General features: G+C 53.3%; 1 protein-coding gene across 1 annotated transcript in view; it reads left to right on the top strand.

Annotated features, from left to right (window-relative positions):
• The window catches only part of PPL (periplakin), a 58,100-nt gene that overhangs the window by 32,281 nt on the left and 13,614 nt on the right, over positions 1 to 12,205 (top strand). Inside the window, exons 3-11 of the mRNA XM_037730457.1 lie at positions 3,558 to 3,712; positions 4,773 to 4,893; positions 5,903 to 6,028; positions 6,121 to 6,162; positions 8,082 to 8,243; positions 8,366 to 8,473; positions 9,686 to 9,781; positions 11,745 to 11,867; positions 12,058 to 12,200. Of these exons, the coding sequence (XP_037586385.1) occupies positions 3,558 to 3,712; positions 4,773 to 4,893; positions 5,903 to 6,028; positions 6,121 to 6,162; positions 8,082 to 8,243; positions 8,366 to 8,473; positions 9,686 to 9,781; positions 11,745 to 11,867; positions 12,058 to 12,200 (1,076 nt within the window). The remainder of the gene's footprint in view (positions 1 to 3,557; positions 3,713 to 4,772; positions 4,894 to 5,902; positions 6,029 to 6,120; positions 6,163 to 8,081; positions 8,244 to 8,365; positions 8,474 to 9,685; positions 9,782 to 11,744; positions 11,868 to 12,057; positions 12,201 to 12,205) is intronic.

The following is a 12,205-nucleotide window of genomic DNA, read 5'->3' as shown; positions in this document are numbered from 1 at the left end:
TTTTTTTTTATGGAGTCTCCTTCTGTTGCCCAGGCTAGAATGCAGTGGCATGATCACAGCTCACTGAAGCCTCAACCTCCTGGGCTCAAGCCATCCTCCCCTCTCAACCTCCCAAGTAGCTGGGACTACAAGCACATGCTACTGTGCCTGGCTAATTTTTATATTTTTTTTAGAGATAGGATTTCACTATGTGTCCCAGGCTGGTCTCAAATTCCTGAGCTGAAGCAATCCCCTGGCCTGGGCCCCCCAGTGTGCTGGGATTGTAGGGGTGAGCCACTGCGCCTGGCCCCTATGACTTTAAAAACTTTTTTATCAAGGTATAATTTATATAAACTGTATAGAAGTGTCTGCATTTGAAGACTTCACCTGGGTGAATTTTTGCATCAGTAGATACCCATGTTACATTGTCTGGGGCAAGATGGATAACACTGTCTAGAAAGCTCCCTGGCCATCTCCCCAGTTAATATCCCTCAGAGGTCAACCCTATTGCAATCTCTCAGCATCGATCAGTTCTGCCTGACCTTGAACTTTTGCACACCAGCCTCCCTCAGCTAGATGTCCTCTTTCTCTCTCAGCCAGTGTTTTGAGAGCGCTTGCATTCCCACCTGGCAGCTTCATGAATTAGGCAATGATTGATAGACTTCCTCCTTTTGCAAAATTAATCTTTGATCTGCAGCTCAGGGAAGCTGGTGATAATGGAGTGGATAAAATTCCACTCCAAGCCAAGAAGTGTGATGTTTTGTTGTAATTAACTGGCTAGCGTACCCCAGGGTTGGGGGATGCCTGGTTCTATTGGCTTTTTGGATATGTTGGTTTGTTTGAGACAGGGTCTTGCTCTGCTGCCCAGGTTGGAGTATAGTGGTGCAATCTTAGCTCACTGCAGCCTTGAACTCCTGGATTCACATGATTCTCCTGCCCCAGCCTACTGAGTAGTTAGGACTATAGGTGCACACCATCTCACCCAGCTATTTTTAAAAAAAAATTTATAAGAAGTGAAGTCTCCCTATATTGCCTAGGCTGGTCTTGCATTCCAGGGCTCAAGCAATCCTCCTGCCTCAGCCTTTCAAAGTGTTGAGATTACAGTCATGAGCCACTGTGCCTGACCTCCACTGGCTTTTGGAGACATCAGCCTCACCTCCAAGCCCCTGGGGAGCCAGGCCTGTTCACCCCTCAGCCCTCCCAGACTTAGCCAGGCAAAGACACTCGACACGTTTTCTTCCTCCAATAGGAAGCCAAGTTCACTTCATACCTGCACCACATCACCTCTGTGTATTTCTGATTTTTCTTCTTTTTTTCCTTTTTCTGCCTGTCTTTCTTCTCTTTTTTTGAGATGGAATCTAGCTCTGTCATCAGGCTGGAGTGCAGTGGCACAATCTTGGCTCACCAGACCCTCCGCCTCCCAGGTTCAAGCGATTCTCCTACCTCTCGAGTAGCTGGGATTACAGGCACCACCACACCCACCTAATTTTTTTGTATTTTTAGTAGAGATGTGGTTTCAGCATGTTGCCCAGGAGGGTCTATATCTCGTGACCCCATGATCTGCCCACCTCAGCCTCCCAAAGTGTTGGGACTACAGGAGTGAGCACGCACTTGGCCGCTTTTTCTTTTTTTAAGACAACTTTATGGATACATAGTTTACTTATAAAATCCTCCCATTTCAAGTGCACAAGTCAATGATTTTGAGTAACTTTAGCAAGGGGTGCAGCCATGCCCATAAATCAGTTTCAGCACATTTTCGTCCGGAACAAGATCTCTTGTTCCTATTTACTGTTAATGCCTCTTCCCAGCCCTGCCCTGGGCAACAACTAAGAGACAGAGACTTTCTGTCTCTCTGGACTTGCCTATTTGGGACACTTGACGTAAATGGATCCCACATCATGTGGGCTCTGCCTGGCTTCTTTCCCTTTGAATAACCTCTTCAGGCTCATTCACATGGAGCACGGTCCGTAGTTCCTGCTCTTTGTTGCTAAGTGGTATTTCTCAGTTCACTTCGCAAAGCGGGTGTTTTCCTTATGCCCATTGTAGAGATGGGGATGCTGAGACCCAGCCAGGGGATGGGATTGGCGGCCACCTCTGGGTGCCCCAGCGTCAGCCAACCTGTACTCAGTCCCCTCACTGACATGTGACTGCCTCCCCTGTGGGACTGGGGATCACTCAGGGGCTCATCCCTAGGACCCAGCATGGTGCAGACTCACAGCTGGGCTTCTCAAATACTGTATTGACACAGTGAATTAACCCACTGTGTTGAGAAACCTGCTGTCCTGGCTGCCGTTCATCACTCTTCCCTGAATGAACAGAAGCCCTGCACTCATCGGCAACCATCGATGGCCCCTCCCAGATATTCCCCCCTGCCCCCGCTCTGTTCCTTCTCACTGGTGCTACCTTGCTGTCACCTGGCTGCTGCCACAGACCACTGCCTGCTCTCCCAGCCCACAGCCTCACTACCCACATACTCTCCCCACAGACCCCCTGGAGGCATCCCCTTTAAGCACAAGTGGAGCTATGCAGGACCCCTCCTTGCAGCCATTCTGTGCTCTGGCCCCCCACCTGCCCTGTTTCCTCTCTATCCACAGCGGCCTTTCACCACAGCTTAGTTGTAGCTTGCTCTCTCCTGCCTCAGGACCTTTGCACAGGCCATCTGTGGCTGGAACACCTGTCCCTTTCATCCTTTGTTCTTAGCTTGTGTCTCTGCCGCAGAGCGGCTTCCCTGACCACCAGAGCTGAGGCGGGTCCCCCTCGTTCCGCCTCTCGTGCGTTTCTTTCATAAACACTGACCTGGAGGGACTTGTAATCACCTCTGTGAGGCTCATCCTGTGACTGGCCTTCCTGGTGGTCTCGCAGACTGGGCTGTGAGTGCCAGGCAGGGAGGCCATGTCTCTCCTGTTCACAGCTGTGTCCCAACACCTGGCATACAGTAGGTGCTTGAGCTCTGTTTGCTGGGTACTTAAGGACAGGCTGGAAGGGGCATAAGGAAAATACCCACTTTGCAGAGTGAACCGAGAAATGCCACTTAGCAACAAAGAGATGGAACTACTGACTGTGCTATCTAGACAAGCCTGGAAGGCGTTACTCAGAGGGAAAGAAGGAGGCTGGGCATGGTAGCTCACACCTGTAATCCCAGCACTTTCAGAGGCCAAGGTGGGTAGAGGTCAGGAGTTCAAGACCAGCCTGGCCAAGATGGTTAAACCCCATCTCTACTAAAAATACAAAAACTAGCCCAGTGTGGTGGCAGGCACCTGTAATCCCAGCTGCTTGGGAGGCTGAGGCAGGAGAATGATTTGAACCCAGGGGGCGGAGGTTGCAGTGAGCCGTGGCGCCACTGCACTCCAGCCTGGGCGACAGAGCGAGACTTGGTCTCAAAAAAAAAAAAGAAAAAGGGAAAGAAGGGAAGCATCTTGCTGACCCCTCGTGATCTGCCCACCTCAGCCTCCCAAAGTATTGGGATTACAGGCGGGCCTGAGGCTCATCCTTTGACTGGGGCTCATCCCGCCCCTCCCGTTGCCACAGTGCCCGCTCTCAGCTCCTGTCCATTGTCCCCTCTCTTGTGACCCTCACAGGACGTGGCTCGGCTGCAGGAGGGTCGGCAGCCTGAGCAACGGGACGTGACCCTGCAGAAGGTCTTGGACTCAGAGAAGCTGCTCTACCTGCTGGAGGCAGATGCGGCCATCGCCAAGCACATGAAGCACCCGCAGGGAGACATGATCGCCGAGGAGTAGGTCCCTTCCACTTCTCGTCTCAGGGGAGCGGTCGGGGGCTGTGGGCCAGGGCTGGGGATCCTGTTCAGCATTTGGGAGCCCAAGTCAGAGGTTATCAAGGGCTAACTAGGTGCCAGGCACGTGCCAGAGGCTCATGTGATCTTCTTGACAACCGTATTTTGCAGTTAGGGAAAGGGAGACTCGGGGAGTTGATGTCCCTTTTCTGGAGCCACCAGCCTGACCTTTGAGCTTTTGAGCTAGCTCTCCCGCTGCCTGGCGCCCTGTCCCTGGCTTCCTTGGCTCACTTGGCATTCAGTTGATCATGGATGAATCAGTCCCCCTTGTCCCATGCCCCACACCCCACACCCTCAGCAAGGGCCAGGCTCTCTCAGTGCCCCATGACCTCTGAGACTTGTCTTTGGCATGGCATGCACCACCCCATGGGCCCTAATGGATGACAGGTTCCAGAAAACAAGGTCCTTCCTGCTTATTCCAGAACCTTCTATGGTTCTGGGCACCTAGTAAGCCCTCAGGAAACTCTGATTCAGGAAGGAAAATTGAGGGAAAGTGGTTGGGGCAGCCATGGTGGCTCACGCTTGTAATCCCAGCACTTTGGGAGGCTGAGGTGGACGGATCACCTGAGGTCAGGTGATCCTGAGTCAGGAGTTTGAGACTAGCCTGGCCAACATGATGAAACCCTGTCTCTGCTAAAAATACAGAATTAGCTAGGTGAGGTGGCATATGCCTGTAATCCCAGCTACTCAGGAGGCTGAGACAGGAGAATCACTTGAACCCGGGAGGCAGAGGTTGCCCTGAGCTGAGATTGTGCCACTGCATTCCAGCCTGGACGACAGAGCAAGACTCTGTCTCAAAAAAAAAAAAAAAAAGAAAGAAAGAAAGAAAGTGGGCGGGAGGAGGGGAGGGAGGGGGTGGGAGGATGCAGAGATTGTCTAGAACCCAAGACCATGGTCACCGTGTCCTTCCAGGCCACTGAGGCCGGGGTCTGGGTGGGAGCCCCTCCTGGGGCACGGGCAGTGCCAACCAGCCCCACTAAGCAGGCAACCTCTTTCCCATCAGTATCCGTCAGCTAAAGGAACGCGTGACCAACCTGCGCGGGAAACACAAGCAGATCTACAGCCTGGCGGTGAAGGAAGTGGACCCACAGGTCAACTGGGCGGCACTGGTGGAGGAGAAGCTGGTATGGCCAGGGCGGAGCCGCTGGCTCCAGGGCTTCAGCTAGGGAGGGGGCCGTGTGTGTGCAGGGAGAGCCTTACCATTTAATGAGCATCCCCAGTCCCGATGTTTTTCCAGTGTGCCAGTGGGAAAAGAGAGGCTCAGAGGACTGCAGCACCAAGTCAGGGTCACACAGCTCAAGCAGCGGTGATTCAGATTCTGGGGCCTGTCAGCTGCACCTGGCTGCCGCTCCTGGGTCCCGCCTTCCAACCCTGGCATGTTGGGGTCCTGGCAACACTTTGTGGACAGGCTGGGGTAGGAGCAGCCAGACTTCTGGCTAGTCTCTGTTTTTTTTTGTGCCTTCGCCACAGAGAAGCAGGCAGCCGCTGCAGCTAGGTGTTCCAGGTTCGAGCCTCAGCTTCCCTAATTTTATTTTTCATCTATTTATTTATTTTTAAGACAAGGTCTCAGTCTGTTGCCCAGGCTGGAGAACAGTGGCACGATCACGGCTCACTGCAGCCTCATCTTCCCAGGCTTAGATGATCCTCCCACCTCAGCCTCCCACATAGCTGGGATTACAGGTGCACGCCACCACACCTGGCTGATTTTTTGTATTTTTTTGCCAACATTGGCCAGGCTGGTCTCAAACTCCTAGGCTCAAGTGATCCACCTGCCTTGGCCTCCCAAAATGCCGGGATGACAGGCATCAGCCGCCATGCCTGGCCAGCTTCCCCAGCATTATGAGCGTGACCCTGAGCAAGTGACTTGTTCACTCAGCCTGTGTCCTCATCTGCGAGATGGGACGGTAACCTTGCAGGCCTCTGAGGCTGTGTGAGATGAAAGGCAATATGGAGGTCAGTGCTCCGCAAGCAGAACGTCAGGGTTGAAGGTGTGGCCAGCATCTCCCTGTGGCACCTCGGGGTCCTGTGATGAAGAGAGCAGCATCATGGCCACTGCCGAGTCTCCTGGGGTGGCTGCACGTCCCCAGCCCCCAGCCCACCCTCTCCCTGTTGCTTCTCTGCCTTCCCGGCCAGGACAAGCTGAGCAGCCAGGGCTTCGGGACTGACCTGCCACTGGTGGATCACCAAGTGGAGGAGCACAACATCTTCCACAACGAGGTCAAGGCTATCGGGCCCCACCTGGCCAAGGATGGGGACAAGGTGAGGCGTGTGCTGGTGTGGTGGGGACTCAGGGATGGAGGGGGCCACACCTGCATCCTGCCCCTGACCTGTGCCCTTGGCTCTGTCCTCAGGAGCAGAACAGCGAACTCCGGGCCAAGTACCAGAAACTGCTGGTGAGGAGCTCCCTGGGGGAAAAGGCTTCCGGGGAAGGAAGAGGGTGGGAAGCTCAGAGTCATGGGGGACAAGGAGATATATATTTTTTGTTGTTGTTTTGTTGTTGTTGTTGTTGTTTTGTTGTTGTTTTTTGAGGAGTCTCATTCTGTAACCAGGCTGGAGTGCAGTGGCACCATCTTGGCTCAGTGCATACTTCACCTCCCGTTTTCAAGTGATTCTCCTGCCCCAGACTCCCAAGTAGCTGGGACTACAGACACGAGCCACCATGTCTAGCTAATTTTTGTATTTTTAGTAGAAACTGGGTTATGCTATGTTGGCCAGGATGGTCTCGATCTCCTGACCTTGTGATCCGCCTGCCTCAGCCTCCCAAAGTGCTGGGATTACAGACATGAGCCACCTTGCCTGGCCAAGGATGTATTCTTCTAAAAATGACATAAGCAGCTGGGTGTGGTGGCTCACACCTGTAATCCTAGTGCTTTGGGAGGCAGAGGCAGGAGGATCCCTTGAGCCCAGGAGTTTGAGACCAGCCTGGGCAACATAGTGAGACTCCAGCTCTACAAAAAATTTCAATATTAGCTGGGCTTGATGGCATGCCTGTGGTTCCAGCTACTTGGGAGGCTGAGGTGGGAGGATCACTTGAGCCCAGGAGGTGGAGGCAGCAGTGAGCTGAGATCGTGCCACTCCACTCCAGCCTGGGAAACAGAGCAAGACCCTGTCTTAAAAAAAAAAAAAAAAAAAAAAAAAAAAAAAAAAAAAAAGAAGGCCGGGCGTGGTGGCTCACACTTGTAATCCAAGCACTTTGGAGGCCAAGGCGGGCGGATCACCTGAGGTCGAGAGTTCAAGACCAGCCTGACCAACATGGTGAAACCCCGTCTTTAAAAAAATAAATAAATAAGTAAAAAAGAAGAAGAAGAAGAAGAAGAAGAAGACAGGCGTGTAGTAAACACTTCAGTCAGGAGAGGGGCTAAGGTGGGAAGAGACCTGTCCCAGCCCCGTCCTGAGCAGGTGCCAGGTTTGCCCTGTTTGCTCAGGGAAAACCTTAATAGACCCCAGGGGGTACTGCCTGTTAAATACCTGCTGGGTGCCACTGCTTTCTATACAGAAGCTTTCCATTTTCCTTCCCAAACCTTTAAAGAATGTATTCTTTTAAAAATTGTGTCATGCAAATGCTTCCTCACTGCCAGTGTTTCAGACATCTCAGAGAATAGAGAGGCAGCCTCGTGTAGCTGTTAGGAACCACACCGCCTCTGCCTCTTAGTGTTGGTGGTGAGAGACTGAGTGAGTTACTTAGCCTCTGGGAGCCTCAGTTTCCTCTTCTGTGAAATGGAGTTCCTACGTGTTCCTGTCTCATAGGGTCGCTTTGAGGATGAAATGAGTTAATGTTGCAGAAGTTCTTAGCTTAGTGCTGGCTTGGGGAGGGCCCCGTGTACCAAAAGGCAAACATCCCTCCTTTCCCTTCCACCCCCACTTCTCAGACATAAAGTGGTGCTTTCCTTCCAGCCCTCTATAAGATGATCATGATAAACAGTAGAAGCTGTAGTTACTGATATTTATTGAGCACCAACTATATGCCAATCTCTGTGCCCTCTGAGGTTGGGCCATCATCATCCCCATTTACAGATGGGTAAACTCAGCCTTCACAAAAATGTCAATTCCATAAGGGTTTTGTGTGTTTCATTCACTGCTGTATCCCAAGTGCCTGGAGCCACGTCCGGCGCATAGTAGTTGCTCAGTAAACATTTGCTGAATGAGTGAATGAGTTTTAGGGGGTCAGGTGACTTGTCCAAGGGGGCCTGGCCTGGAAGTGGCTAAGCTGGGTTTGTCCTCAGGCCAGCTGGGCCCTGCGGGAGTCGGGGAGGGAAGCAAGCAGTGGCAGTGGGCTGAGGATGCAGCCCCGTCCTTGCGCCGGCTCCTGCAGGTGGCATCACAGGCCCGGCAGCAGCACCTGAGTTCGCTGCAGGACTACATGCAGCGCTGCACCAACGAGCTGTACTGGCTGGACCAGCAGGCCAAGGGCCGCATGCAGTATGACTGGAGCGACCGCAACCTCGACTACCCCAGCCGCCGGCGCCAGTATGAGGTGGGCATGGGGAGCCTGGGCGCCAGGGAGGAGGCAGCCCTGGAGGGAGCATGGGGCCACCAGGCAGAAGCATGGGGCTGGCAGGCTGGGCACTGAGGCTCCTCCCCTGTTCCCCACTGCAGAATTTCATCAACCGGAACCTGGAGGCCAAAGAGGAGAGAATTAACAAACTGCACAGCGAGGGTGACCAGCTGCTGGCGGCCGAGCACCCCGGGAGGAACTCCATTGAGGTGCGTGCGCCCCAAGGCCACACAGCTCCTCCAGGGTGGCTGCTGGTCGGCCTCTGCCTGAGGGCCACCTGGAGCTCGGGCAGACCCTGGAGCTGGGGGTCCTGCAAGCTGCATCTAGCTCTGTCTGACTGTCTCCTCCGTTTATCCTGAAACGTTGACACCTCTGCCCTCAGCTCCTGGACTTCTGAAGCCCCTGTGGGATCTGTATTAGTTTCCTAGAGTTGCTGCAACAAGTAACCATAAACTTAGTGGCTTTAAACAACAGAAATGCATTCTCTCAGAGGTCTGTGGGCTGTACGTCTGAAATCAAGGTGCTCCGGGACCTCATTCCCTCTGGAAGCTCTAGGACAGGTGCCTTCCTTGCTCTTCCGGCTTCTGGAGGTTGTCAGCAGCCCTTGGCACATGGCTGCATCAATCCAGTCCCTTCCTCCATCTTCACACAGCCTTCTCTCCCCATGTCTCTCTGTGTCCTCTCATAAGGACACCAGTCACTGGATTTAGGGCTCACTCTAATTCCAGGATCCTTAACTAATGACATCTGAAAAGATCCTATTCCAAATAATGTCCCATCTTTTTTTTTTTTTTTTTTGAGATGGAGTTTGATCGTTGTTGCCCAGGCTGGAGTGCAGTGGTGCAGTGATCTCGGCTCACTGCAACCTCCACCTCCTGGGTTCAAGCGATTCTCCTGCCTCAGCCTCCCAAGTAACTGGGACTACAAGCACACACCACCACATGCGGCCATTTTTTGTATTTTTAGTTGAGACAGGGTCTCATCATGTTGGCCAGGCTAGTCTCGGACTCCTGACCTCAGGTGATTGACCCACCTCAGCATCCCAAAGTGCTGGGATTACAGGCATGAGCCACCGTGCCCAGCCAGGGTCATGGATTTGGTGGGACAGTATTCAGTCCATGACTGTGCCTTTGCGCAGATGTGCTGAAGGCACTACTTTAGGCAGACGAAGCCTGCACTTGCCCCTTGTGTACCGCACAGCCTGGGCGTCTGCACGTGACATCCCTGTTTGGCTCCTTAACGTGATGCCTCTGTCCTCCTCCTATCCCTGAGCAGAAGCTGGCTACCTCTATGGAAGCCACACTCAGGCAGAAACCAGATGCCTATCTCCCCCACCATGCCCCGGTCCAGTATCCCAGAAGTCCCTCCTTTGGCGTCTCTGGTACCTGCCCAATGGTGACCAGCCCCTCTTCTGCTGGTAGGCACACATGGAGGCTGTGCACGCTGACTGGAAGGAGTACCTGAACCTGCTCATCTGCGAGGAGAGCCACCTCAAGTACATGGAGGACTACCACCAGGTACCTGCCTCTTCCAGGAGCACCCCCAGCACCAGGGGCACTACTCTCTGAGAGTGCCCATTGCCTCCTTGGCTCACGCGTGGCCTCGTGCTGCTTGATCCAGGAGCCTTGCAGTGTTGCCATCTCAGGTGCCCAGCGCCCATGCTTCTGATGGCATGTGCAGACATGTCCCGAGCTTGTTGGCCCCTGTCCATCCTCCCTGGTGACCGGGGCCAGAGTCTGATCCCCAGGTCACATGGGGCCCAGGGATGAGTGTGAGGGGTTTTAATTTTTGCAAAATCTATAATATACATGCAGATACATAAAACAAAATTTGTCTTTTTTTTTTTAAGAGAGTCTCGCCCTGTCACCCAGGCTGGAGTACAGTGGTGCCATCTCAGCTCACTGCTACTTCTGCCTCCTGAGATCAAGGGATTCTCCTGCCTCAGCCTTCTGAGCAGCTGGGATTACAAGTGCCCACTACCACGCCCGGCTAATTTTTGTATTTTTAGTAGAGACGGGGTTTCACCATGTTGGTTAGGTTGGTCTCAAATCCCTGACCTCAGATGATCCTCCCCTCTCAGGCCTCCCAAAGTGCTGGGATTACAGGTGTGAGCCGCTGTGCCTGGCCAATTTGCCATTTTCAAGAGTACAATTCAGTGGCATTCATTGTTTCACAATGCAACCATCACCACTAGCTATTCCAACTCTTTCCATCACCCCAAAGAGAAACCCTGGCCGGGCGTGGTGGCTCACGCCTCTAATCCCAGCACTTTGGGAGGTCAAGGCAGGTGGGTCACCAGAGGTCAGGAGTTCGAGACCAGCCTGGCCAATATGATGAAACACCATCTCTACTAAAAATACAGAAGTTAGCCAGGCATGGTGGCGCATACCTGAAATCCCATCTACTTGGGAGGCTGTGGCAGGATAATCGCTTGAACCTGGGAAGCAAGGTTGCAGTGAGCCAAAATCGGACCACTGCACTGCAGCCTGGGTAACAGAGAGAGACTCCATCTCAAAAAAAAAGACAAAACAAAAACAAAAACCTTTACCCATTAGGCAGTAAGTCTCCATTCCTGTTCCCCGGCCCTGGTCACCTCTGGTCTGCTTGCTGTCTCTATGGACTTGCCTATTCCAGATGTTTCACATCTAGAGTGAATGTGAAGGATAAGCAGAATCATGCAGTCTCCGCCCTTTTGTGTCTTGCTTGTCTCACTGAGCATCAAGTTTTCCGGGTTTATCCATGTCGTATCATTTTCAGTGCTTCGCACCTTTTCATGGCTGAATCATATCCCATTGTACAGAGAGACCAGCGTGTATCCACTCATCTGTGGCTGGATGCTTGTCTGGTTACAGAGGAATGAGAGTTCTTAACAAGCTGCGGGTGACTCTTAGGAGTGAGGTGTCTGGGGAAAGCTGGATGTGGGCGACCCCATGTCCCTCCTCGTTCACTATCTGAGCTGCACGGTGGGGGCTTCAGGTGCTGTTCATAGCTGCAGCCCAAGTGCGTGGCCTGTGGGGAGAGGGGGGTCACTGACACACCGCTCTCACCCCCTTGAAGGTTCATGCAGGAGAGGGGCAAATCACTGGGCCAGGGGTTAGCGGACAGTGACCCAAGAGTTCATAGACTAAAGAATGGAACAGAGAATTTTTGAGAACATAAAAGGGAGGTTATTATCAAAACTTAGAAAGAAGGTATAAAGTCTGGGTATTCCTAGTACAGAGAGAGGAACGGAATCAAAGACACCCAAAACTTACTTGTATATGAAAGGAAGCATGTCACAGAGGTGGCATCTCATGGATGGGTGGGAAAGGACCTGGCTTCTCCCCAAGGAGCTGGCTCAGGGAGGGTGGGACTGTCTCCACGAAGGGAGCCTCAGGTTCAGCACAGGGGCCCATCTGAGGGATGAGCTTGAAGCCTCAGACAGAAGCCCAGGTGCTTCTAGTGGTTTCCTGGCTGTGACAGGGCCACATTCTCCCCTAGTTCCACAAAGACATGAAGGACGCTCAGGAGCTGCTGCGCAAGGTGGATTTGGACCTAAACCAGAAATACAGCCCTGACTTCAAGGACCGGTACCAGATTGAGCTGCTATTGAGGGAGCTGGATGTGAGCGATGGCCCAGGACCCTGCTGGCTTGGGGCAGGGGAGCGGGGGACCCCTCTATACCAGGCCCACCCTCAGCACTGGACAGGCCCCTCCACAGCCCCGGCCTGTTGATCCCAGCCCCCACTCGGCACCCTCCCACCAGGGGAAAGGCTGTTGGTCTCACCCTGGTCCCCCACCCCACTTTCTCCAGGACCAGGAGAAGGTGCTGGACAAGTATGAGGATGTGGTGCGGGGGCTGCAGAAGCGAGGCCAACAGGTGGTGCCTCTCAGGTACCGCCGGGAGACGCCGCTCAAGGCCATCCCTGTGGAGGCACTCTGTGACTTCGAGGGGGAGCAGG

The sequence above is a fragment of the Cebus imitator genome, unplaced genomic scaffold (genome assembly GCF_001604975.1).
Source record: "Cebus imitator isolate Cc_AM_T3 unplaced genomic scaffold, Cebus_imitator-1.0 Scaffold346, whole genome shotgun sequence".
NCBI lineage: Eukaryota > Metazoa > Chordata > Mammalia > Primates > Cebidae > Cebus > Cebus imitator.
This window is presented reverse-complemented; position numbering and strand designations above follow the sequence as displayed.